At 51.9% G+C, this 27,576-nt stretch overlaps 1 protein-coding gene across 1 annotated transcript in view; it reads left to right on the top strand.

Annotated features, from left to right (window-relative positions):
- Positions 1-27,373, top strand: part of KANK4 (KN motif and ankyrin repeat domains 4) — a 97,477-nt gene extending 70,104 nt beyond the window's left edge. The window contains exons 3-10 of the mRNA XM_075539960.1: positions 512-2,413; positions 4,206-4,317; positions 7,468-7,686; positions 8,492-8,579; positions 10,691-10,910; positions 13,888-14,030; positions 18,101-18,301; positions 25,483-27,373. Coding sequence (XP_075396075.1) covers positions 512-2,413; positions 4,206-4,317; positions 7,468-7,686; positions 8,492-8,579; positions 10,691-10,910; positions 13,888-14,030; positions 18,101-18,301; positions 25,483-25,587 — 2,990 coding nt within the window. The 3' untranslated portion in view covers positions 25,588-27,373. The remainder of the gene's footprint in view (positions 1-511; positions 2,414-4,205; positions 4,318-7,467; positions 7,687-8,491; positions 8,580-10,690; positions 10,911-13,887; positions 14,031-18,100; positions 18,302-25,482) is intronic.
- The last annotated feature ends 203 nt before the right edge of the window (positions 27,374-27,576 follow it).

The raw sequence follows: 27,576 nt of genomic DNA, 5'->3' as shown, positions 1-27,576 counted from the left end.
GGCATCGCTCATTCATAGCACCGCTTTAGAGAGATTTATCTGAGCCTATTGATATAATGCAAAGGTTTTCCTTAATGCATAGACAATTGTGTATCTCGAGCCTGTGAAACCTTCCATTTCCATAATTGGCAATTAGTATCCTAATTTGGCAAATTCCTGGGTACTTCACTTCAGCAATTACATGACTCAGACCCAGGAAAACGGCCTGAGATCTATTTTATTTTGCTGGTCTGCGGGCATTCCACAGCAGTAAATGAGATGAGCTACTGTCGATTAGAAGCTGTTTGCTCTCCCTCTTTCCCTGCAGACCTTGGCTAAGGACAGTTGATCTGATATGGTGATTTCTCAGCCCAGCCAAAAAGACTGCGCGCCACTTCTCAGCAGAATGTAGAGGCTGTACCATTTAGGAGAAGGCTTACATAACAGATCATTCCAAAGCAGAGTTGGTCGGCTTCCCTGCGCTCTAGTGCTTATTAACTCTGTGCTTTTTCACGTGTCTCTTGTCTCTCAGCGAAAGACCAGCCCTCGCAGGCAGACGAAGAGAAGGACCCACCCAGGAGTCACCCTTACTCTGTGGAGACCCCTTATGGCTTTCACCTGGACCTGGACTTCCTGAAGTACGTGGATGACATCGAGAAAGGAAACACCATTAAAAGGATTCCTATCCACCGAAGGGCCAAGCAGGCCAAGTTTAGTACTTTGCCTCGAAACTTCAGCCTTCCCGACAGCGGGGCTCGGCCCCATGCTGCTCTTCCCCATTCAAACTGGTCCCAGGCGGCGGCAGTGCCGAGGAAGGTGTCCCTTGGGGTGGAGGAACAAACCCAGTCATTGCCCACCAACGCTTCGTCCCCAGCCCCAGCCCGTGGCAGTGAGGTGAGCTACCCTAGGAAGATTCTGTTGGCCGAGGCTGCCAGGCCATCAGAGGCTGCTCCCCCAGATGATGCCGAGCCCTTCTGTGGAAGTGGCCGGCCCCAGCTTTTGAGAGCATCCAGCATGCCAGCCACGCTTCTGCAGAGCAAGGCCTGTGAGGAGGGTGGCCTCCCTTCAGCTCTGCCCCGCCCTCCTGCGCTCCCGCCGCTGCACAGTGAAGCCAGTGTCTGCGAGGGCGCCTTTGGCCCTGCAGAAGGATCTGCAGGTCTCCATAGCTCCAGCCCTCAAGGACCAGCCCAGGCCAACGTCAGAGAGGTTGGAGACTTGGTGCCACAGATTCCAGAGGTGGTCTGGGAGGGTGCTAAACCCCTGGAGGGTAAGGAGGAGGCTGCAGATCACCTCTCTTTCCAAGGTCCTTCTTTATCCCAGAATGTACTTGTAGAGGATGCAGAAGGCGAACATGAAACCAGAGAAGCGGAGGTGGTGGTCACTCCTGGCTCTCCAACACCAAGCCTCCCGCCTCTCCCATCCCCCATCCCTGAGCATGAGCTCCCCCTAGAAGAGATTGAGCTCAACATCAGCGAGATCCCGCCCCCGCCACCCGTAGAGGTTGACGTGAGAAGCATCGGCATCCGGGTAACGGAGGAAAGCCTGGGCCTTGCCAGGGCAGATCCCAGTACCATCTCCAGCCTACAGCAGCAGGTCACAGTCCTTGAGGGTGAACTGTCTGGCAGGAGTGAGGAGCTGGCCCAGGCCAGAGCTGCCCTCCAACAGCAGAAAGAGGACATCAAGGCCAGGGAGCAGCTGATTCAAGAGCTGGAGTGCACTATAACCCAACTAGAAGCAAAGCTGAACCAAGAGGATGCCAGAGACACTCAGGGTCACATGGACGCCATGGTGAACACTGACCCTCTCCACGAACTCTCGATTAGGGAGTCATGTGACAAGAGCATTGGGGTCAGTCTTCTGGGCCTGACAGAATCTGAAAGCTGGGAGGCCAGAGGAGGGGAAAATGGTCTATTAAGGCAAGGCAGCCTCAACCAGAGGGATGAGAGCCCAGCAGAATGTGTGCTAAGACCCCAGCTGGCACCGCCCCAGGGACCCGAGGTAGTCTTCGCCGCCTCTTCACAAAGCCGGCTCTCCACTGAACTCAGGATCGAAGAAGCAGATTCTGAGCAGGAGGGCGGCCCTCAAGGAGGAGCCCAGGGGCTGGTGGGTGAAGCAGAAGGCTGTGCATGGAGCAGCAAACAGGCTCCTCCAGCTGCGATGGAGGAGGCCAGTGCAGGCCCCCCAGGAAAGGAGTGTCCGGAAAGGCCGCCCAGCTCACCCACCGATGTCACCATTGGGCAATACGTTAAGAAGATCCAGGAGCTCCTGCAAGAGCAGTGGAGCTGCCTGGAGCACGGCTACCCGGAGCTGGCCAACGCCATCAAGCAGCCTGCCTCCAAGCTGAGCAGCATCCAGAGCCAGCTGCTGAGCTCCCTCAACCTGCTGCTGTCGGCCTACTCCGCGCACGCCCCCTCCCCTGCTTCCCCACCAAGGGGTAAATACTAGTGCCCCAAACAGGGAACCATTGCTCCATCCTTCTTAGGCCAAGTCAGAGGAGGGGGGAAATTTTTTTTTTTACAAAGTATGAGTATATTTTTGACAAAGATTCAGGCCCCTACAGGAATCTCGTGGAATTAAAATATATCAAGACAACAGGGGAGGCACAACCCCGCTTTCCTTGCTTTGCTCTCTGATTGGCACCGAACCAGGAGAGCCAGCACACACAGTCCTAGAGATAGCCCAGGGCACACGGAGACTAGACAGGGAGGAGGGCACCTAGGCGCCAAAGCCCAGCCCACCTGCCTCTGACCAAACAGCGCAGCCACTGAGCCACGCCCACCCACAGCATTGGGCCAGGCAGCGTCTGCCCGCCAGCATGGCCTGGGCTCTGTGCACTTTCGTTGGCTTCCTCTCACTGTGTCCTGGGACCCTGCAGGCTGTGGGCTCACACCGCACAGGTTTTCCCCAGCCAGGTTTAGAAGGAATACCTGAGGATTTTCCCTCCGAGAATGTGTGTGCATACATGTGTGTGCATGCGTGCACGCACGTGGAAGTGAAGGATCCCACATGTAGCCCTCTGCCTTTGAGTGATTATCCTTCCCCTTGTAAGATCAGACGCGCTCCACTCACATGTAAGGTGGAACCTGTTTCGCTTTGCTCATCACGCAGGGTGTGAGTCTGCTTCCCGCCTCCGCACACAAGTCCTCACTCTTCTGTGCCAGTTCTAGGTTTGCCCATTGGGAAATGCTCCCTGCCCTCTCTTCAGAGCACAGTGGGAGGAGATCTGTGCTCCACCCCATTTGTCTGCCGTGCCTCCCCCCATCACAATGTCAGCTTGCATGTGAGTGGGGAGGGACCTTGGGCACCCTCCAGTAAAAGCAAGGTGCTGGGCTAGGATCAGGAGACTTACGTTCTACTCCTGCTGCTCTGTACATGTGACCTCGAGCACATAACAGCGGGGGGAGGGGGGGCAACTGTGGTCCCTACCCTACCAAGTGCGTCTGTGCGAGTACACTCTGCCAGCCACACGTCACCAGCCCCAGTGGCGATGCCATGAACTCCGCCTCGTGGCGAGCCTCTGTGTCCGAATAGAACTGCTGCTAAGGTTTACACGAGGAGACAGTGGATCTACATGTCCTTCTAGCCTCCTCCTGCCTGTCCATCCCTGGTGAAGGCCATCATGTCTGGTAACGTGGAGGGGCGCTGAAAAGGAGGAAGGGCCTCAAAGAGATGGACTGACTCAGGGGCTGCAGCAATGGGTTCAAGCACGGGAACAGTTGTGAGGATGGGGCAGGCCTGGCAGTGTGGTGACCAGGGGCTCGAACCAGCTCAGTGGCACCCAACACCACCTCCCCTTAGTTAGCGACCGCACGTGTGAATCATTTGCATTTGCCAGGGACTTCACCTAGCGTAGTATTAGAGTAATATTACTCATAGACAGTTTTGCCCCGCACTGATCCCAAAGCAGGGTCCTCTAAAACCAGAAATCAAAACCAAACCCACTGCCTGCCATCAATTTGATGCCAACTCATAATGGCTCTATATGGAGTCTCTGAGCCTTCGTCAAGCTTATTGGGAGTAGAGAGCCTCGTCTTTCTCCCTTGGAATTGTTGGTGGGTTTGAACCAGCAAGCTCACAGTGGATGTACACCACCTGACTTCCTTTCCCCTCTCTGCCTCCTCACACACCTCCAACCTGTACCCTTTCCAAGCAAGATGTCAGGGTCGTGCTGCGTATTCTGGGCCCCCGCCAGGGCCCTTCTAACCTGTCGTATTGTGTCTGCCTAGAGATCTCCCCGTCGACCAGCCTTAAATCCATAATGAAAAAGAAAGACTATGGCTTCCGTGCAGGAGGTAATGGGACCAAAAAGAACCTTCAATTTGTTGGGGTTAACGGTGGGTAAGCATCGCTCGTGACGCTCAGACTGCCTTCCTTGCTCCCTCTCCCCTGTTGTCCTTTGCCCCTTTCCTAGGGGATGCATCTGGCTTTCATTTCTCCTCAAGGAAGTTAACCTCACTGGCCTCATAAAGCTCCGTCTTGGGTTTGCATGTGTTTGGCTCCCGGCCAGTTCTAGGGGTCTATTGGAACCTATGCTTTTCCTGTGTTTGGGCTTTGGTGTGTCCCCCCACCCCCACCCCCCATCATACTTCCAGGGTCCCGGATTCCAGGTGACTTCAGGGAGTTTGTGGGACCCACATGCCCTTTCAGGAAGGGATTTAACCTGAACCCCGATGTTGGAACTAATATGAACTCTTCATTTGTTGAATTTTTAAAATTATCCTCTCAATGTCTCTCTTTTCTCTAACTAACTGCAAAACACCAAAGTGTTTGGGAAGAAGAGCAAGCCTTCTATATATTCCAGATAAGTGAGCATTGGGATTCAGGATGTTTGTATAAGTCATTCATTCAACAAACATTTATTAAATGTTGGCAATGTGCTGGCATGGTGAGGCTTTAAAAAATAACTTTAAAAATCAAATAAATGATGGTGTCTCTGTCTCTAGCTCACCATCTGAGCACAGGCAGAGATAGCTGAGAAGTGAAGATGGAATGCGAATACCCCGAGATAAATTCTGTCTGGAGCCCCAAGGAGGGGCGCCTCGCCTGGACAGGGGGAGGTTGGTGCCCCTCCTCATTTGGGAAGACACTGGACACAGACAAGTCGTGACGTCACTCTCGTGCAGTCTGTGAAGAGAACGCCATGAGCAATGGTGACAAGTCACAGAAGAGTTGCTTTCCCCAGTGCTGGCCCAGAGAGAAGCCATTTCCCTTTGCCCTTGCACCACCTTACACACCAAACACTACCACCACTACCAAACGTGAGCTCCAACGGGTTGCCATCAACTGCTGGTGAGCCCATGGCTTACAGAGGAGAGCTGTGATCCACCATGTTCTTGGTTGTCTAATACGTACACAAGCAGATCCCTGGGAGTCTCTTCATTGATGCCATTGGGCAGCTTTGAACCAACAAGCTTTCAGTTAGTAGTCTAGTATATACTGCTTACACCCCCCAGGGAGAATCTGCCCAATCTCAACACCTCACACCAACATATCCTCTGCTTAAACCTCTCACTGGGTCCCCAAACTTGAAAGGCCCAGATCGGGGTTCTTGCCAGCCTCATCTCCATCTGGCTCCTGCCTGCCTGCCTTCGGGGCCTCTGCATTTGGATTTGTGGGTTCTTGGCATTCCTCCGCATTCGTCTCTCTAGCGCATTGTTCTCATCCTTAGCTGCACACTGGGGACACCTGAAGAGCTTTGGAAAATGCTAATGTTGGGGCTCCATCCCGAGTTTCGGAGCTAGTTAGTCTGTCATGTGGTCCACGTACCGGGGTTTTAAGCACCCCCACGTGAGGCTAAGGTGCAGCTCAGGTTGAGAACGTCTGCTCTCGTTAAGGCAGCCTTTCCTCCCCCACGATCCCACTGCCCATCTCGTCTCGTTCACTGTCCCTATGACTCTCTTGTCTCTGTTCCTGTCGCTGTCATATGTACCATAATTTGTTTACGTATTTCTTTTCTACCTTCCCTTGCTAGAAAATACATTCTATTAGGGCATGGGTAAGAGCCCCTGGGGCACCATGGGTAGGTGCTCAGATGACTGCTAACCAAAAGGTTGGAGGTTTGAACCCCTCGGTGGGAAAGAGACCCACAGATCTCCCTAGAGACTAAGGCCCGGGGGGGGGGGGGGATGCGTTCTGTCACGTGGGGCGACTGTGCGTCAAACACTGACTCCTAGCCCCGACAGCAGCAGGGCCTCCTGCATAGCACTGAGAATAGTGCTGGTATAGAGCATGTGCTATGTCAATTTCTGTGAATGAATGAACTTCCGGGTGCAGTTGTATTTGACCCACTTCTAAGAGAAACACTACTTGCTAATTATAATGGGCCCTCCACCTTGCGCTTACTCATAAAAGCACAGGGTGTCCACAAACACTAGCAGAAGGCATATCTGGGACTTAAGCAAGATGATACAAGACCGTACATGCAAGGGAGAGACGGGTTTGCAAACCCAGTGGGCATAAGGCCTTACAGTGGGCACCATTCAGAGAAAATCCCGTTGGAGGCTCCGGGGAGGCCGTGGTCATTGGCGCCCATGGCTGTGTTCAGTGGCCCTCCAAACTCCACATCAGACTCACTGCTTTCTAGTTGATGCTGACTCAAAGTGACCCCAGAGGACAGGGTAGAACTGCCCTAGTGGGTTTCCAAGACTATAACTTTATGGAAGTAGAAAGCCTCAGCTTTCTCATGGAACCCATGGTTGTTTCGAACTGCCAACCTTGTGGTTGGCAGTCGCAGAACTGAAATACTCATCTTAGCACATGCACCACCACCCCTCACCCGTTTGCAGGCGTCCGCTCGCCATCAACAGAGATCGATTCGTCATTCAGGATTTTCTTGGTGACTTCTGATTTATCACCCCAGTAGTCACTTATAATTGAATTTGTGGAACAGTGGAGGGAATGGGGACCCACAATTTGATCCATGCTCTTGTTTTATTCCAAATGATAAAGGCAGAGGCTGGTGCTCAGCTCTCTCCACCACTCACTGTGTGAAATGGAATCCCTGCTGCGAGGAGGAGAGGCAGATGGATTCCTCCCTGGTCAGCTGAAAGCTGGGCTCCGGCAGGGGCTGCAGGCAGTCTTTCCAGTCACCTAACGTCAGGCAGTTCAGAGAGCTGCGCAGAAGCCAAAGGGTGTGCCCACTTACCTGTGGCGAGCTGCTTGAGCCAAGCATTAGGACCCCAGAAGCAAATGCTTCCTTGAGAACCTTGGGTTGTCCGACCACTTAGGGACTGGTTTTTGTGTGCTCCCTAGAAAGTTTATTTCACGGTCTTTTCTCTCTAAATAACCTCCAGCATCAGCGCCCTTTACTTCAAGCTTCCTTGACACTGAGGTTCCGGGGGATCCCTCTCCCCAGCCTGCAGATGTGGAGAATGGGGGATGTGATTGGCAGACAAGGGAGTGTTCTCTGTGGTCACCTTGCTCTCGTGAGGGTTGACACAGGCCTTGGGCCTGATGGTCACAGTGAGTGACCGTTGTCTCCTCCCCCAGCTATGAGACCACGTCAAGTGAGGAGACCAGCGGTGAGGACAGCTCCCCTGAAGACCTGTCGGACAGCGAAGCTGAAAAGAAATGCAACGGCCCTGAGCACAGGCGGGGCAAAGACACCCAGCCCAGGTGCCAGGCCAGGCAGGACGTGCCCGAGCACACCTGCAGTGCAGACCAGGACTGTCGGCCTGGGGAAGACACCCCCCATCCCAAGGCAGAGAGGTGAGTCAGCTGGGTGCAGGTGGAGCACACGTTCCTCTGAGAAAGGACAAGGACTTTCATTCACCCTCTCAGTCACTCATTTCTCCACCTGTCCACTCATTTATCCTTCACACGAGTCTCCATGACATGCCAGGCACAGCACACTGATTTACTAATTGTCAGGCAGATGTGCAGGGCTGCTTCCACATGGAGGGACATCTTAAGGACGTGTGGAGTGTGGATCGGGGCCCATGACGTCCCAGTTCTGGCCTCTCTCTGGTGTTGAGACTTCTGCCCTTACACGGGCACAGAAGGAGTGTCTCATGGTGAGCACCAGCTCAGTCGATTCTCATTTTATTGATTCTATTAGCACGTACAGTGAGCGCCCTTCATGGGAGAATAACCTGAATGAATTTCCTAGTGTGCACTGGCTTCTTCGGATTTTTCAAGTCACCCATGCAGAACGCTTTCTAATCCAAAGTCATTATGAAAAGTCCCCTCTCCCAGCGTGTCCTGAATTGCAGCTTAGGCCAGTGTCCCCCAGCCTGGTTTAGTGATCTGCCCCCACCCTCAGGAAACAGCAGGTGGGAGAACAAGGCATTTGACTCATGCTCCAGTGTAGTTCAGGGGCCATGTCTTGTCACGTTACTGTGTCCACCCAGGAGGCCCAAGGAAGGGCCCTGCTCTTGGACAGATGCCCAGTTTGAGTCCTGAAAGAGACCAGTGAAACGCAGCATAGGGAGAGGGGGAGAAAAGAAAAAAAATCTTCTCCTCAACAGGGAGACTGGCGCGTGTTTACATACATACGCTTTTTGTTTTTCTTTAGATATAAACCCTCTGAAGAATTCCTTAAGGCCTGCCAGGCATTGAGCCAACATTTGCCAGAAATTGGGACCACCACCGACAGACTCTTGGTATTCTGCGTTTTCCCTGTCATGTGAGACCTCTGTCGTGTTTAAACAGTTCGCTCCAGCTGGGTGGTGCCAGGTCATTGCTGGAGGCAGGCAGGACGAGGGTGTGGGCAGGAGCCCTCCTCTGGGATGTGTGTGTGTGTGTGTGTGTGTGTGTGTGCACGCGCGCGTGTATGCCTTACAAGCTGCTGCCTGAGGTGATTGATTCTCCTGAACCAGACCAGGTGCAGAGAGACACTTTCTGAGCATTCCTAGGCCTCGCACCCCTGACGGTCCTGTCATAAAAGGCTGTTTGTGGCTGAAGCTCAATGGCCTCATGCCTCAAGACAACTCCGGGTCGAGTGGAAAGCGCAGGCAGCAAAGGAGATGTGGCTTCCAGTCTCACTCCAGCGTCTGGGAGGCAGTGGGCAAGCTGGTTCACCTGTGTGGACATCCGTTTCCCCTCCAGAGCACAGGAAGGGGCGGGCAGGCTGCCTCCCCCACCTGTCCCATTCGGTGCTCCTCACTGGTGGTCTTGTGGTGTGCCTCGGGGCCAAGGGGCTAGGAACAAGGAAATCCAATGGTTGGCTCCTTAGCACCTCCATGCTCAGAGGGAATTGTCCATCATACCATCGGGCTGGACTTTTAACCAAGAAATAGTGGCTCCAACACAGGTTCCCAAGTTGAGACTGGCTGGTGCGGCTCCATGGCTAACAGCCTTTGTTCTCAAAACCCATTTTCTCGGCTTACAGGAGAAACCCAGACGCTACCCCCGGCCCCCGAGTCATTTTATTAGGGTTTATCGTGTGCCCAACCCATTTTCTCTACTTTATCAACATCCTGGCTGAGTTGGAAAATAATTCGATCCCAGATTGTCAAAGAAACATTATGCAACATAGATGTGACTGAAACTCCCGTTACTGGTTCTGAAACGAATTACAGAACTAACCTAGTTCTCAGCTCGTCATCTAAAATCCACCAATATGTTCCCTCATATTAGCATCTTCTTTCCGGAATCTACTGAATTTTTGAAATGTTCATGGTAAAAGTGTTTCAGCCACAAAAGGTCACTTCCCGCCCTCGGAGAAATAGTCAGACTACATGTAGGAGAAGGCTTGTGTCACGCCCTTGTTAAGACCAGAGCACAGGATCCCGGGCACTTCCCTCGGGGATAAAGTGTTTTTGTAGAAGGAGCTTATTCTGCAGAGTTAGAGGAGCAAGGAGGCCTGTTATGGTCTCTGGCCCCATCTAACAGATGGCACAGCAAGGTGCAGAAAACTGACTCGACTTCCAAGGTCACGCAGAAGAGCCAGACTCCAACCCTGGTCCCGTCGATTTTGTGACTCCAAATCCAGTGCTCTCTCCCGTCTAAAAACACGTTTCCTTCCATCCAAATGAGCATGGCATTCTTCCGAGCACACCCCACAGCTGCTTCTAATCCAAACATGCGCCCTTTTAAGCACTTAGGTCATATGACCCACAAGATGATGTCATTGGCTCTGGTATGATCCTAGTTCATGGTTCCCGTAGGAAATGAATGGCAGCGGGAGGGGCGGTGAGAGCACGGATGGGGGTGTCCTATTCCAGTCTGTTAAACCATTTACTCTGATGGTCCTAGCAAACCATAAAAGTGGAAAATAATTGAAATATTCATTGGGTATATAGTGCTTGTCTTAGCTCTGAGCTTGCATTTTCTCCATTGGTTAAATGCTGTGACTTTCCAGCTATGTCTCAAAAATACACGAGTCTGGGGTAAGATAAATATGAGCATGAAAGAGGGGGTCTTCTGCACAGGGGCCATCCTGTGCACACAGGGATGCCCCCTGAACCTGTGGTCGTCTCACACTGACAGTTAGTGGAGTTCTTAATACTCATGTTGTCCCCTTAGTCCTCCTCCGTCTCTTTCTACTTTACCTGGGGGCGGGGTTGATCACATAGCTATGAAGTAAGCTGTTCCATATTCAGTCCCCTCGGCTCGGAACTTGGCAGGAGCACATCACATGGGGAGTTGGAGGGAGCCGAAGAAATAGAGACAGGTGCGTCCCACGGTGACTCTTCCGAATGGAAACCAGCACCCTCGCCAGGGTCTGCCAAGGCAGGTAACCTCTTGAAATTAAAACCTTCCCGTATTTCAGAAGCAAAGCTTGAATACCATCAGCCAAGAGTGGTTCCGCGTCTCCAGCCGGAAGTCATCTAGCCCTGCTATGGTGGCCGCCTACCTTCGCGGGGTCCAGCCCCACTCTCCCCACTTCCTAAAGCTGCTGGTCAACTTGGCTGATGGCAACGGGAACACGGCCCTTCACTACAGCGTGTCCCATTCCAACTTCTCCATCGTGAAGCTGCTGCTGGACACAGGTCAGAATGGTTCCATCTGCTCAGCCTTCCGTGAAGGGCACCCTTCCGTGAAGGGCAATTGTGGTATTATACCTTTTTCCAGCAAGGATGTTCTTCCATGTTCTGAAGTTCTCATGTGTTCCAGGAACTGGCCTAGACCATTGTGCCTTTCTTACGTCATTTATTCTTTACTCTTGTGATACTGGTAATATTGGTATTAATGTTATTAATATTAGGGTGTTCCATGACCATTTTTCTCGAAGTAGATTGCCAGGCCTTTCTTCTGACATGCCTCTGGGTGACTCGAGCTGCCAAGCTACATTGGGCCACCTGGAAATTCTAGACAGCTAGAGCGTATCCCAACAGCACACAGCTGTGGGCATGGCAGGATAAGTAATGGTGTTTTAGGACCGGACAGATGTGGGTCCAGTTGACACCTCACCTTCATCCAGGCAGTTCTTGTCACTTCCCTGGGTGTCGGGTCCCTCAGGTGCAACATGGGAGTAATGCCTTATGTGCTTAGGACACATAGTCATTGAACTTCGTGGCTGTCACTAATTGATGTGGGTTTTCTTTCTTTTTTAATCATTTTATTGGGGGCTCACACACAGTTATCACAATCCATACATCCATCCATTGTGTCAAGCACATTTGTACATTTGTTGCCCTCATCATTCTCAAAACATTTGCTTTCTGCTTGAGCCCTCAGTATCAGCTCCTCTTCTCCCTCCCTCTCTTCCCACTTCCCCTTCCCTTCCCACTTCCCCTCCCCCACGAATCCTTGATAATTTATAAATTATGATTATTTTGTCATGTCTTACACTGTCCGACATCTCCCTTCACCCACTTTTCTGTTGTCCATGCCCCAGGTAGGGGGTTATAAGTAGATCCTTGTAATCGGTTTCACCTTCCTACCCCACCTTTCCTCCATCCTCCTGGTATCTCCACCCTCCTGGTATCGCCACTCTCACCACTGGTCCTGAAGGGATCATCTGTCCTGGATTCCCTGTGCTTCCAATTCCTATCTGTACCCGTGTACATTCTCTGGTCTAGCAGGATTTGTAAGGTAGAATTGGGATCATGATGGGGAGCAGGGCAGAGGAAGCATTAAAGAACTAGAGGAAAGTTAGATGTTTCATCGTTGCTGCACTGCACCCTGACTGGCTCATCTCCTCCCTGCAACCCTTATGTAAGGGGATGTCCAGTTGCCTACAGATGAGCTTTGGGTCCCCACTCCACACTCCCCCTCATTCATAATGATATGATTTTTTGTTCTTTGATGTCTGATACTTGACCCCTTTGACACCCGTGATCACACAGGCTGGTGTGCTTCTTCCATCTGGGCTTCGTTGCTTCTCAGCTGGATGGCCTCTTGTTTATCACTAAGCCTTTAAGACCCCAGAAGCGATATCTTTTTATGGCTGGGTACCATCAGCTTTCTTCACCACATTGGCTTATGCACCCTCTTTGTCTTCTTCAGCAATTGTATCTGGAAGGTGAGCATCATGGAATGGCAGTTTAATAGAACCAACTATCCTTGCATCGAGGGCGTACTTGAGTGGAGGTCCAATGTCCATCTGCTGCCTTAATACTAAACCTATACATATATGCACATAGATCTATTTCCCCACCATCATATATAAATATATTTACATATGTACATGCCTGTAGTTAGACCTCTATAAATGTACTTTGCCTCCTAGTTCTTTTCTCTATTTCCTTTTACTTTCCTCTTGTCCCACTATCATGCTCAGCCTTCATTTGGGTTTCAGTAATTCCTCTCTGTTACATTGCTCTTGATCAAGCCCTACCAGGCCTCTTACACCCTCCTCGTCATGGATTTTGAATCACTTGCTGTTTCCTTGTCCCCGAGTTTGCTAACGCCATATCCTTTGCCCCACCAACCCCTCTCCCATGTCCCCACCCCACCACCCCCTACCCTCGGTTCCTTGTTTCTCCAGATTGTTTATCCAGCCTATCTTATCTAGATAGACCTACAGAGATAATAATATGCACAAAAACAAGACGAGCAAAACAAAGCAACAAAAGAAAACAAAACAACAACAAAAACCCAATGACAAAAAAAAGAAAAGTCTGTAAATACTTCAAAGTGTGTTTGTTGACCTTTCAGGGTGTTTTCCAGTGGAGTCTGATGGGGTGCCACGCCCTCCCTCCAAAGTCTATTTCTTGGCATTCCCTCTGGACTTCCTTGCTTTGCTCCGCTCCCCGCTCTCCTCGCTGTCCTGTTGCACACCCTTAGGGTTTTGCCTTGGTGTGGTGGGTCAGGTCAGGCGGTGGGCTTTCTTTTCTGTTTTGTTTTGTTTTTTCAGAAAAATTGCAAAGAAAGGAAGCCAGTGGTTTTTCTTTTTTCCTTTTTTCCAGAAAGTCTGCCATCATAGTCATTTCAAGTGTATAATCCGGGGCCTGAATTTTATTTACCATGTCACGCTACCATCACCTCTGTACGTTTTCAAAAACGTTACATTGCCTCAAACAAAAACGCAGTACCCGTGTAGCAATAATTCCCATCCACCCCCATCTCCCAACCGCTAGGAACGACTTTCACCTCTAGGCATCTGCCTCCTCTAGGGATTTCCTGTAAGTGGGACCACCTACCATGTAGCCATCCTTTGGTGGCTGACGGATTTCACTCAGCATCATGCCTTCGAGGTGCCCCCATGTGGTGGCATGTCCTGGGACCTCCCTTCTCTTTTTGGCTGGATAACATTCTGTTGGTGGATACGCTGCACTTTATTATGCATCCGCTGCTGTCCCTCTCGGGTTGTTTCCAGCCTTTGCCTCTTGTGATGAATGCTCTGGTCACCACTGGTGTCCCAAAGCCGCTTTTAAGGGCAGCTGGATCATCAAACACTCACGCCACTCCTGTGGGAAGGAGTCCCTCTACTTTGCGAGTGGCCTTTAAACCAGCAGACAGTGCCCTGTTGAACTGGCCTCTGGCCTCGGGCGCCCTTCCTATGGTGCTCTGCTACTCTTGCAGGCCTCTGCGATGTGGACCATCAGAACCAGGCTGGCTATACTGCCGTGATGATCACTCCCTTGGCTGCTGCGGAGACCAGCGAAGACATGGCTGTTGTCTGGAAGCTCTTAAGAGAAGGAAATGTGAACATCCAAGCTTCTCAGGTAGGAGGTGTGACCACCGTCTCCTCTTTAATAAATGCAGGGGCATTTCCTGCTTTAGTGTCCCACTAAGGTGAGGCATTCCATGCGGATGTTTATAACCCAAGAAGGCTGGACGCCCCCAGATGGCATCTGTCAGAAGCATGAACTTTGGTTTTCCTCAAAGGTTACTGAGACCCAGACAGGACGGGGCAGAGGTCAGTCAGCATCTAGTGGTGTCACAGACTCAATGGCAGATTCCTTCTGGACTCGGGCTCTCAGGCAAACATTCCCACCATTAGCATCAGGAGAAGGCAGGGCCGTTTGGCTGTTTTAGGGAGGCCCCTGAAGGTTACCCACCCTGGTCCCTCAGCCCAGGGCACCTAACTGGAAGCTCTTTGGAGATCTGGTCCTTTAAAGAAGACCGTCTGCTCTCTCCCTAAGCCCGTGAACAAAACCATGAGTTCCCAGCTGAGAGAGCGAGAGACATAGAAGCTTCTTCTGGATAGTACCAGAGATTATGAGTCCCCACTTCTTGTAGCTTTAGCCTAGAGCCATTGGTCAGGTCTGTTGATGACGGAGGGGTTTACAAAGGCCTTTTAATAGATAGACCTCCAAATCCTCCTACCTTCTTACCTGCCCACCAGCCAGTGTGACCGACGCTGTTCCAGGCACACGGTGCGGGTGCTATGGGCCAGGCTGAGAAGATTAGTTGGTAGAACCAGCCAGTAGGGCTTTTAACAAAAGTAGCAGCAGGGAGTCAGGACATGGGGCTACCTTGGGTCCAGGGTCTTGATAGGTCATGTAAGTCAACCCCCAGTTCGTTCTCAAAACCCTACCAAATGGGCTTCAGCTTCCATATGGACCTCAAATGACAGGAAGTTTACTTTCTATCAAGACAATCTTTTTTTTTTCTTTCACTCTGGATGGCTTTGATAATTTTTTAACCAGGCCCCAAACCTGTTATTTTGAACCTGGTATAGAGTAAGTAGGAGAAATCATTTTGGGGTTCATTCTGAGACATATCATGCAAACAGGAAAGGCATAAGAGGGACCTCAGAGGGTTAGGATGTCCCTGTTGAACTTCGGGATCCATCTCCTCGCGAACACAGTGAGTAGGGTTGTGGTCTTTGCTTAGTCTGACTGAGTCAGACGAGGCTCCACGTGGAACCAAAGAAACTCCTCCAGTGGGCATCGACTATCTGGCTTCAATACAAGACCCAGTTCTCCTCCTGCTAGCACGATCACTGGTGGTTGCCTCACTTCCCACATCTGCGGAGGAGTCAACATTGACTTTACCTTCAAGCTCATAAGTCAGCCAGGCTGTTGGCAGAGGAGATGTGGAACAGAGGACAGCGGGTGGGTTATTATTCACAGCAATAGCAGCAGCAACAGTCTCTGTGATAGCATTCGGACCAGTTTCCCAGACTCTGGTTCACACAGGGCAGTGTGAAGTGGCCCAGATGAGACCCACACACGGAGTGGATTATGTTCCAGGAGAGGAACACTGAGTCGAAGGAACCTGGATCCTTTATGATGGACAAGAAGCACACCTTCCCTCTGTCCTGGGGGGAAACACCAGCTCCCTCCTCCAAGGCTGTTCCCTGTACAAATGTCCTTGAAAAGACAGACTGGAACCAACGTGCCTCCCTCATGAGACATGGAGAAGGCAAGAGACCCATGGAAGACGTGTTGTTATCCGCGTCACTCCCCACCCCTCATGCCTACCCTAACCCCAAACGATGACAGATGGTGACAGCGTCACTTTTTTTATGCCAGCTAGTAACAACCTACTGGTCGTGAGAACAGACATTTATAGATCACCTACTAGTTATCGGAGTATGGAGTATTCTCACCTATGCACATCCCATATCCGATTGATTTTATTTTAATGTGTTCCTATAAATACGTTCATTTGAAGATGCTCGCTAGTGATGAAAACCAGACCCCTCCTTCCTTTTCCAAAGGAGGAAACTGATATAGTAGAGGGGTAAGGGCCTTGTTTGTTCCAGGTCCCCAAGGGAGAAGTAGAAATATGTAGCTGCTCCCTTCAGCTACCCTCAGGGGCCTGGTACCTATGAGAAGTCAGGGTACCAAGTTCACTGGGGGGAGGGGGGAGGATGGGAACCTGGGAGACTTCCGGGGATTGGGTACTTTGTGCTCTGTCTGTCTCCGTGGCTAGTGAAGGACCAGGCATACGGCAGCACGCTGTCTGTGATCATTGAATTAAACTGTATTGAACTGAGCCAGGAGGGCGGCAAGGAAGGAAGGGGCGTGGAGCCGGCAGAAGGGCAGACACTGAACATCTGGCCTTACTAACACATGCAATGAGGGGCCTGGACGGAAGCCCACTGCTCTGGTTAGTCCAGCAAACAGCCATTCCTTCGGAGCCGGGTGAGAGCAGACCAAAAAGTAACCAAGCTGCCAGGGTCCCAGAGAAATGGGGAGCCAAGGACAGCTAATAACATGAGCACAGTCCCATGTAGGACTGAGCACCGCCGATGAGCCGAACGTCAGTCATGTAGTGTCTCTAATCTTTGTGCTGATCAGCAGACGCACACTAGCCTAGCGCTGGCAAGCTCTTCTGTGTCTATTAATTCATCCAATTCTCACACAAGCCTATGAGATAGGTAATCTCCTCAAGCCTTCCTATATTACCAGGTCAGGAAAAGTCACAGGGAGGTCAGGGAAGTGGTAGAGGCAGGATGGTTCTGATCTCGACACCCTTTCTTTTCTCCATGGCTCAGTATTCTGGGCCAGGAAACACAATCCTTGGTGACTGTCGAGTGGAACTCTAAGCCGTTAACACGTCAGCGAACAGGTCCTCAGTGTTTTGTGTGCCTAGGGCGTTGTGCTCAGAGCCTCGGGGGTCTGAAAGAAGGAAGCCGAGCCCGGGCCTTGTTCTTACAACGACCAAAGCCTCTTGTCCAGGCAGAGACACGCTTGGCTTGCCTGGGACCCAAGAGAAGTCCGGTGACAGCACAACATAATGTCCTGTGAGACGGCTGTGTGCACATATGGAAGCAATCCACGAGAAGCATGCTCCGTTTGTGATCAGAAAAATCACTTCTGGACAGCACAACGTTTGCAGACTTCGTTTGAGTCCTACCAATGCTCTGGAATCCCTGGTGGAATAGCAGTCATGCATTGGGCTGCTCACCTCAAGGTCAACAGTACAAAACCACCAGCCGCTACTTGGAAGAAAGACGAGGCTTTCTAGTCTGTAACAAGTCACAGTCTTGGAAACCCCATGGGCAGTTCTACCCTGTCCTGTAAGGTCCCTCTGAGTCAGAAATGACTCGGTGGCAGTGAGTCCCAAAGCTTTTTGAGGTACACAAGACAGATCATGAGGATTATATGAAACTAATTATAGACTGAAAAAACATCGTCACCATTCAGGGAAGGCACAGCAGAACTTGAACGAGAACTTGGGCCTAGCTTTGTAACTCTAGTCCATGGTTATGCCAATGGCGACAAATTAGAAATGACTGCACGGAAATGCAAACGGCTATCTTGTTGAGACAAGAGGGCATCGGGTATCATTAAACAATCTCCACAGTAAAACGATAAGATGATGAGATGTGAAAATCCCAGCGGCGTTCAGCGCAGGCCCGCCCTGGTGGAGCACAAGAATGTGAGGCCCGTTTTACTGATACGGAAACCTCGGAAGGCAGAGGCTCCATATCTGCCCTGAGGACACAGCTGCTGATTCCCCATGTAGGACTTCAGACTGAGAAAGAGGCTGGCGCCGGGGCCCACAGGCCTCGGCTGTTCCATCCTGCAGTTCTTAGCGGCATGTACTCCAGGCTGGGCTGCTCGGGGCCACAGATGAAACAGACAGCTCCTGCCCATCAAACATTTCACCGTCCACAGAAGGAGAGCCAGCGGCAGGTCTCAGGGCCGAGTGGCAAGCGCTGGGCTGAGGTAGGAGCCCTGTGCCGGGCAGTTAGGGAAGACTTTAGGGGAGGTCGCCGGGACTTGATGGAAGACAAGAAGTCTGTAGGCAGAGAGTGATACACCCTCAGCCAGGCTCACAGGGGACTTCGGATGCTTTGCTGGTGGGAGCAGGGTCCATTTCTGTGGTCTGTCTGCAGGGAGGCCAGACGGCGCTGATGCTGGGCGTGAGCCATGACAGGGAGGACATGGTCCAGGCGCTGCTCAGCTGCCAGGCAGACATCAACCTGCAGGACCAAGAAGGATCCTCGGCCCTCATGCTGGCCTGTCACCACGGCAACGCAGACATGGTGCGGCTGCTCCTGGCACACCCAGCTTGCGACAGCACCCTGATGGACAAGGTGAGACTTAAGAGACAATTACCAAGTAGGTTACTGCACTTTCGGTTACTTGCCAGAATTCAGGGAACCGCATGATGGTAGCAACAGAACCTCCTGAGGTTGTTCGGCGTGTTTCATGAGATAGTACACAGAAAACTCTGGAAACCGTAGAGCTGGAAAGCCCCAGCTCCTAGCCTCTGACACCTTCATCCTGGCCAGAACCCAGAGCCTCATCTGGCCACAGCTTATTGCCATGCGGCTCTGAGGCAACGTCTTGGGCAGGGGGATCTGGGCTGGCTGGTGGGGACTCCTGGAAAACCAGAGAAGGGAACCAGGTGCAAATTCTGTCCCCTTGCCATTGGTGGTCCACTTTACAGAGTGGCCGCTGGCGCATGCAGTACACCTGCTTGCGTTTGCATAACTTCTCTGGGGGCTTCTCCAATAACTGTGCTGGTCAGGTCACAGGGACAGTGACGATTACATGGTGAGTGTGACACAGCTAAGGTGCATCGGATGCTCCCTCTGTATAAGCTGGTGGACTAAGCAGCCCCAGTGGATCATCTCATCCACATCTTTCAACAACCTTATGTGGTGGGTTCCGTTGCAGCTCACTGCAGGCAATGCGTTTCAGACGAGGCTGCGGAGGCACCAAGTGGACAGGTCCCAGCCCTGAGAGCGCACAGCTGTGGAGAGTCGCTGTCTGGAACTAAGTCCGTGCTCTCCCCGGCTCCGTCCTCGTCACGGTTGTCACAGTGAAAGAAAGGGCCACGCCTCTGGCTCCCTGTCAAAGCCCCCATCCCCCCAGAGTGCCTGCCACAGTGAATGAATGAATGAATGAACACGTACATTCCCAGAGAAATTGTCAGTATGTGATCTTGTCACTGACTTGTAGTGACTGCAGTCGAATCTGTCCCCAATTCCGGGGACGCCATGAACAGCAGACCTCGAGGCTGCCTGCTTCTTCACCACTGCTGTCCCCAGGGTGTCCAGGGCTGCGCTTTGGCAGTAGATCTCAGAGCCTCTCTTCTTACAGGAAGCGCCACTGAAACCTGTGCCTAGGGGCGTGCAAGCCTCTACTGACAGAGAGTAGTTGGTGGTGGCTGCCGGGAGGTGCTTTGGTTGGGAGCCAACCTAGTTCTCCTGCACGGCAGGTTCTAAATGCTGCTGAATAGTCACTGACCGCTGAGGAGGGCACCAAAAACCCACTGTTAAGAGTTATGGATTCCAACTCATAACGAGCCCAGAGGACAGATTAGACTGCTCCGAGGGGTTTCTGAGACTGTAAATCTTTTTGGGAGCAGGCAGCCCCATTTCTCTCCCTTGGAGCAGCGAGGGGGTTCAGACCATCCACCTTGCCGTTGGCAGCCCAGTACTTACCTCGTCACACCACCAGGGCTCTGCTCCGATCGTTACCATGGACTCCCTGCACCTTCCCAGTACTCATGACGGCCCCCGTGAGCCTCGTGTTCACAGATAAGGAAAACTAGGACTAGGCTCCCTGTGACATGAGCTGCACTTTCACGGAGCTGGGCTTCACAGCTGCTCTGACTCCAGGGTCCTGACCATGGCGCTGTAAGTCAGTGTTTCCAGCGGACTTCTCGATTCTTTTTTAACATCCATAGTTCGAAGGGGACAGAAGCCTGGAGAGAAGAGAACCCTCAGCTTGCCCAGGGAGAGCCCCTCGTCCAAGCCACATCTGACCTACCCGAGCCTTGTGCAATCAGTGCTCCAAGCTACTGGGTCCTCCACAGCCGGGAAAACAGGCACCCCAGACTGATGTCTTCAGGTCCCAAACCCCCCAGCGCTGCCCCAGAGCCCTTTCTGGGGTAATTAGAGTCCTTGAAATGCATACGGGAATGGTGGTGGGCTGCAGGGAATCAACTTCCTTTTCCCAAACAAAGCCCAGCGAAGAAGGATCTCTTAATGAGCGCCCTGCGGGGAGGGGCAACTTGTCCTCTGGAACAGGCCTGAGCATCAAAGGCGCGGGCCCTCTTGGGAGGAACCACACTGCTGCTTCCACCCTGGAAGGCCTGGCAGGGGCTCAGGGGTAGGCAGGGAGGGGATTCAGCTTGCTGGGGTAATCACAAGAGTCAGAGAGCATCTCCTGGGTGCCTCTTGGAGGCTTATTCTTGGATGTGAGAGAGCTAGGCGGCGTCTTCGAGCCCCTATTTCCCTTTGGACAATGCAAATGTGATTATTGGAAGCATGGACTTTAAAATTAAACACTCTTGAGTTTGAATCTGGGTTTGGTCACTGTGTGCCCTTGGACTGGGCAGCTAACCCCTCTGAGCCTCTATAGGCCCATCTGTACAATGGGCACAGTTAAACACAGGAATGCAGTAGCATCTTCCAAACGGTCTTGCTTGATCTCTAGGAGGTATTTGGTTGATGGTGACTGCTATTTATATGACTAGTTGAACAATGATAGCTATACTCCCCCTCCCACAGCACTGAGATTTTGTTGGTAGTGTCTGGATAGAGTTAATGGAGACACACACTCTGAGACGCCAACTGGCTGGCATACTCAACATAGTCCAGTGGCTCTCGCCAGAGGCAATTCTGTCCCCCTTCCCCCCAGTGGTGGATTGTTGGGTGCTACTCAGTCCATCCCAACTCCTTGTGACTCCATGCAACAGAGTAGAACTGTCCCATAGGGTTTCCTTGGCTACAATCCTTACGGAAGTAGATCACCAGGCCTTTCTTCTGCAGTCTCTGAGTGGATTTGAACCACCAACCTTTTGGTTAGCAGCCAAGTGCTTAATCCTGGTTTCACTACTAAGGCTTCATGGTCCTGGGCCCCAGCTGACTATGTCTGGAGACATTCCTGATGTTGAAATTGTGAGCTTGGGCTATTCAGGAAATGTGGGCAACAGCGTAGGTGGGCCCCAGACTCTACGTGTGGCCCAGTCACATGCTCTCTTCCTGGGCCATGGTTGATTCAGGATTTGCAAGCCACCTGTATCACTGAGGAGGTGACTTGAGTGAGCCCAGTCTCTATCCATGAGGTGAGCTGTTTTAGTGGCCTAGAGGAGAAAACTGGAGTCCTGATGGCAGTGGTTAGCCCTTGCGTTGCTAACCACAAGGTCAATAATTTCAAACCAACAGCTACTCCATGGGAGAAAGATGAGGCTTTGTACTCCTGTAAAGACTTAATCTTGGACACCCGCAGGGGCAGTTCCAACGTGTCCTACAGGAGCCCCGTGGCTCAGAATCCACTCGATGGCAATGACTGTGAGATGTTAAGGGAATTTGGGAATTCCCTCGAAAGACTGAGGATTTAGGTCCTGAAACTTGTTCCTCTTGTCCCAACAGTTAAAGCTTGATAGAGTAGTGGATACAGAAGGCCCAGGACAACCAGCCAAGCCTTTCCCTGAGGTTTAAGAAAGCAATTCAAGGAACTTGGCCACCCAGAACTTTGGGGCTGCCAGAGCGAGTGGGACAGGGAGGTAGTGGCGGGAACGGACTCAGACTGGCGCTTCTCCAACCCAAATAGACTAGCTGTCGTTGAAGCATCCCGACTCCGTGGATGTCAGAATGGAGATGTGCTCTCTAAGGCTTCCAGCGGCGGAGTTTCAGAAGTAGATCACCAGGCCTTTCTTCGGAGGTGCCTCTGAGTAGACTTGAACTGTCAACCTTTTGCTAGGATGCTTTGTGTTTGTTAACTGTACCACATGGGAGCTCCAGCTTTTCCACCTGCAACTGGCCATTTGAAGGCGGGCTGTGCTTTTGCACGATCCATAGTGGGCTCTTGATTAGTTACAGTCTAATTGAAGCACATCCCTCACACACACACACACACACACACACACACACGTCACTGCTCACAAAATGAAGGTCCCTTTACCCAGGCACTGTTTTAGTGAGCGACGTACAGTGCCTGGCTCCCCTGGACCTGCTTGGCGCTCGCTTGTTCCCAGGACTCTGGGAGAGGCACCTGTGCCTACCACCCACCCCACGTGGTCTCTCTGGTCACACTCCCTGAGCTGGGTAGGGTCGCTGGCCGGCTCTTGTGTGCAGCCGAGGAGCACACGGATGCTGGCTCTGTGTCCAGCTGGGCCCTGAGTCCACAGGGCCAGGCCTGTGGCTCCTTCCCGTCCAGAGGGTGACCACACACTGCATGTTGACCTAGTACCCCAGAGCTGACAAAACCCTGCCCTGCCCTGGAACGCAGAGTGGGGGAGCACAGACCGGAAGTGCCGGGCTCCCTCCTACTGGGGCTCTTACTAGATGCCCTGCTTCAAGCCTCCACTTGGTTCCAGGCTGGCCCCCCGCGAAACAAGTCCTCAATAAGACTTAGGGGGCTCAATTTCTTCATCCGATTGAAATGAATACTCTTATCTCTCACTCCTGCCTTCTCTCTCCACGGCGTCCGCAGGCTGGGCACCGGCCCGGACCTGGGGGTTCTCGGGAGTTCAGCTGGAGCTCCTGCCCTCTGGGAGACCCGTCGTCTGCGGACAAGCTCACGAGTACCCAGTTATACATGGTGGTCATAGCGCAGTAGGACGTGGCATGAGGACTTGTCAGAGAAGGGACCGTGGGCGTTCTTCAGGGTGGTATCACATTATCAAACAAGCAGGTCCCCAGGGGCTTGCTTGTGTTTACTTACCCATCCATAGGGAAAAGTTTCACCTTTTTTTCCTCCCACCTCAGCAAAGATTCTGCTTCTAAACATGGCTGGCATCTGTTTCTGCCCCAGTCCTAAAGCACCGCCCTAGAGAAGCCAAGCCTTTTCAACTGTGCCATCTCTGGCAGGGACTGGGAGCCTGGCGAGCCTCTGCTGCCCGTGCTTCCAGGGTACCCAGCCCAGCTTCCGACTCCCTCCTTCCTTCTCGCTCCCGGCCACCACTGAGCAGTGGGCCCTCGCTCCCTGCTCACGTGACTTTTTATCGTGTCCTGTAGTTATAGGAGCCCGGGGGCTCGATGGGTAAGTACTGGACTTGACCCCACCCCGTGACTCCCGCTCCCACAAAGATTACAAGCAGGAAAACCCAGTGGGGCTGTTCTTTGTGTTCACACACAGGGTCCCCGTGAGTTGGACACCTCGGCACCCAGCATCAAGGTGGTTCACAGGATGGGCGTATGGAGGGAACTCCGGGGCAGCTGGGTTCTGTCCTGGTGCACAGAGAACAGGCTGAAGCTGCATGCTAACACTTCCCTCCAACGGATGAGTTACCCATTGGGCTGCTCACCACAAGGCCAGCAGTTCGAAACCACCAGCTGCCCAGTGGGAGAAAGAGGAGGCTTTCTACTCCTGTAACGAGTTACCGACTCGGAAACCCACAGCTGCAGTCTGCCCTGTCCTGTAGGGCCGTGAAGAGTCGTAATCGGCACAATGGCACCGAGGGTTTGTTTTCTGCTTTTAGGTCGCTAATGCTTCCCACTGGCTCATGGGAAAGAACATTTCACATTTTGGCACAGCGATTCCGCTTGTGATCGGTAGAGAGCAATCTAATGGGATCCCGGGTGCCTCCCCAGTCACCCCACTACCACTGCTGCAGCAGAGTCCTCGCTCAAGTTGCATAGCTAGATCCCCTCAGGTTGGATTTTTCCCTCCAGCGAGTTAGCAGAAAAGCCTGGATTTCTGAGCTATTTCGGGGTCAGAACTCTTGACACTTAAGAGCCTGCACTGCCCTCATGGAGGTCAGCGTTCACAGCTGTGCCCTCTTTCTCAGGTGGGCCTGTCCCCCAGCGCTGAACAGAGTGCCTAATGTGGACCGCCCTGTGCAGTGCAGCTTTTTCGGCAGCTGGACGGTGGCCCCTGCATTGCTGCCACGGTCTGAGGGTTTCAGTTATTTCCAGGGAGGCACACACGGCTTATGAATGGGCCGCTAGCCACGGGTCTGCGGTTCAAAATCTCCAGCTGCTGCGCAGGAAGAAGATGAGGTTTTCTACTCCTATGAAAATTGACTTGATGAGTTTGATTTTTTTAGTGGCACCCCGTATCCGGAACAGAGCTTGAAACCGATATAGAGCAAGCAACGATGGAACAAGACTTGAATTTTTGAATTCAGGATACACTGCCCTGGTGGTGTCGTGGCTTACCAGATGGCCTGCTAACCGCAGCGTTTGCATTTCAAAACCACCCGCAGCCCCGCTTTCTACTCCCATAAAAACGTAGCCTCAGCAACCCACAGGGGCAGTTCTCCTGTCCGTCACTCGGAGTCAGAATTAGCTCAATGGCAGTGAGTTGGGAGTAAGAGCTGGAATGAGGAAGATTACAGGTTGCAGCCCCGGAATTCAGTCTCTTCCAAGTTTGCTTTATCAGCCGGAACTCTCCAAGCAGGTTTGACACTCTAGTCGGAAGCAACAATAGGAGTTACCTTCAGATCCCTGTTCTGAGAGTGGGAAATAATTATTTCCTTAGGAAATAATTCAAACTGGGAAAATACTATTGCACCAAAATTATTATGGAAACAATTTATTTGCAAGTCTCTGTCCTCACAACAGATGGGAAGTAGCTTTGTAAATTTGGGGATATTATAGAGTCAATGGGGTCTCTGAATGGTGCAGTTAAGGCACAGATTGGAGGGTTGAGTTCACCTGAGGTGCCTCAGAAGAAAAGCCTGGTGATCTGCAGAAAGAAAAAAACCAGCCTTTGACAAGGCAGTGCAGTGCAGTTCCACTCTGACACACAGAGGCCACCGTGAGTCAGAAGTCACTCAATGGCAACTGACAACTGGTTTATGTGGCCATTGTTTACAAGCCATGTGTTGTATAGACTGTTACGGGGGGGAGGGAGTCTCACAGCATATTATGGTCAGTTAAAAACAAGCGCAGATTCAAAATGATAAATGCTCTCATTCCTCTATTTAAAAACAACAGTAAATTTGCGCAGGAAGAAGACCAGAGAGAAGCCCATCAACATGCTTCCATTTTCAGTTTTATGTAATGGAGGATTTACTTTATTTATCTGTTTTCTAGTTGGTTGGTTTGTTTCTTAAGGGGTTTTAAAAGCAAAATGACACACATTTCCCAGGAGAGGACTGTGGAGGGGCCCCTCATTTCCCATGATCTCCATGCCTTTTGCACCTCCTTGTCTTTTAAGCTCTCTGGGAGTCTGGGAAACACCCCCGCGACCCCTGCATCTTTCTGTCTTCCCACCTACCCCTCCCTTCTCACGAATCCCCCCCACCCAGTAGCCATGCTTGGGTTTCCGAGACGGACGGGGTAAACTTGGTGCCCTGTTCTCTTTTTCTCCGTAGGCTGGCCGCACGGCTTCGTCCATCGTCCTGGAGTCCCCCGCCCATGTGGAAATTGCAGGGCTGCTGCAGGCCCACGCGGAGCAGGGCAGGTCACTCGGGCCCTAGGGGCTCCAGGAAACAAAAGGCCCCTTCATGTGGACTCCTCTGCCCCCCCCCCCTAGAGAGGGCAGGGATCATAGCCAGAGGGCCACCCCTCCAGAGAAGGAACTATGTCAAATATGCACCTACATTCCTGTTGTATAATTCTGCTCATTAGGATGCTTTGTAGTTTTGCTTAGACCAAGCCCTGAAACGACAGGGGCTGCAGAGCTGGGAACAAGGTGCAGGATGCGTTGGTGTCATCTGCAGCGCCCAGACATCTTCAGACTTGAATTCCTCCAGACTGCCCCCTCTGTCGTACCAAGTAGCAAGCTGGACAGGCAAGAGCGTGTCAGAAATACTTTTTACTTGTAATTTTAAAGTGCACCGTCCTCTTTTGTTTGTTTTTTAATCAATTATATACAAATACGAGGCATTGAATATGTATGTCCAGAGAGGATGGGGGAGGGGTATAAGAAATCATTTTCTAGTGGGCCCTGTGAAAAAATCTCATGGTGGTGAAACAGAGCACACCCCCACGGGGGCTTTGTTAGATGGGGTTGCTAGAGAAATCTTGAGTTCAAAAAAGCACACTGGCGTTAGGGCCGACTATGCAGTCTTGACCATTTGGAGAAAGTGCCGCGTGCACGTGTTCCTTCAAGAAATCCAGTCCAGTGAAGCACACCGCAAGGTCTGTATGCAGAGTCCAGTCCTATCTGCTGTTCCCATGTGGCCCACAAACAAAGGAAGCCAGGAGCTTCTTTCTTGGGCTGAGGTACTGTCACCTAGAAGCCACCTCCAGATCCTCATGGCAGTCCCTGGTCGTCACCTGTCACAGCACCCTGGAGCAACCATCTACAAGGTCTGCAGTTTGAAACCACCAGGGGCTCCTCAGGAGAAAGACGGGGCTTTCTACTCGTGTAAAGAGTTACAGTCTCAAACCCACAGGGGGAAGTTAGTTCTGCCCTGTCCTCTTGGGTCTCCATGAGTCAGCATCAACTTGATGGCAGCGTGTTAGGAGCACATAGATCCCATGCAAGGTGTCTTCAGGCTCGGGAATACTGAGCTTTCTGGCCAGCCTGGCTGCAGTGGGAGTCTGGGAATAGACAGGGGAGGGAAGGACTTGCCTTGGGCTTTTATCTGGCTCCATGGGTAAGTCTTCCTTAAAGTTCCATATTCCCTGGGGTCCTGCTGGGCATGGTTCATAATCAGTAGCCCCCGCAGCTATCTGGGAATTTGCTCTTCAACTCGCCTGTGTGAGGCCCCCTTTCTGTAAGCAAGAAAGACTTGGAAGTTTGGAGACAAAAGCTTGAGTCCTCTCCTCGTTTCAGCTGAGGTGCCCACTTGCTCTGGGTCCCTCATGAGTCCCTACACGTCAAAGAACAGAAATCATCCCATGACCTACCTTCTGGGGCTGGTGCCCAAGGAGGAGCTGCTGTAATCGCGAAAGGCCGTCTGTCAGTCCACGGAGATCTTGATGCAGGCTCCAGCACTGATGCGTGCGGGGGCTGCGTGGGGGGTGGGGGTGCAGACCACGAAGCACGCATTGAGCTGGAAGTGCTTTCAACGGCTTCATTTTGGCCCCTAACCCCAAGGAAGAGCAAACAGCTACATTAATACATGCTCTAGCCCAGCGCTTCTCAACTGCTCTGTGTGGTCCTATTAGAAGTCAGCAGTGTTGAGGGGGATCTGGTTTTGCATTCCTCACCAGCACCCAGAGGAGGCTGAGGCTGCTGGGCCAGGACTGCACATTGAGTAGCAAGGCTCCGACTTATCCTTACTGTTCGTCTATTAAAATACTGTCTCTTGATCATGTGCCTCCATATTTTCTTGCATTTTTTTCTGCTCTTGGTCCTAGGGCGTTTGCGGAACAAATCTGATTGGCTGTCAGGTCTCTAGACATCAGGATGGGGTCCATGACTTATGTTGTCAATAAAGGGACTGGTTCTGCATCTCACAAGAGAGTGGGAGCGTTCATTGGGTTGCTTTAATGAAAAAACAAACAAACACCTCTCA

This window comes from Tenrec ecaudatus, chromosome 1 (genome assembly GCF_050624435.1).
Source record: "Tenrec ecaudatus isolate mTenEca1 chromosome 1, mTenEca1.hap1, whole genome shotgun sequence".
NCBI lineage: Eukaryota > Metazoa > Chordata > Mammalia > Afrosoricida > Tenrecidae > Tenrec > Tenrec ecaudatus.
The sequence above is the reverse complement of the archived record's forward strand: the minus strand, read 5'-3'. Positions and strand labels throughout refer to the sequence as shown.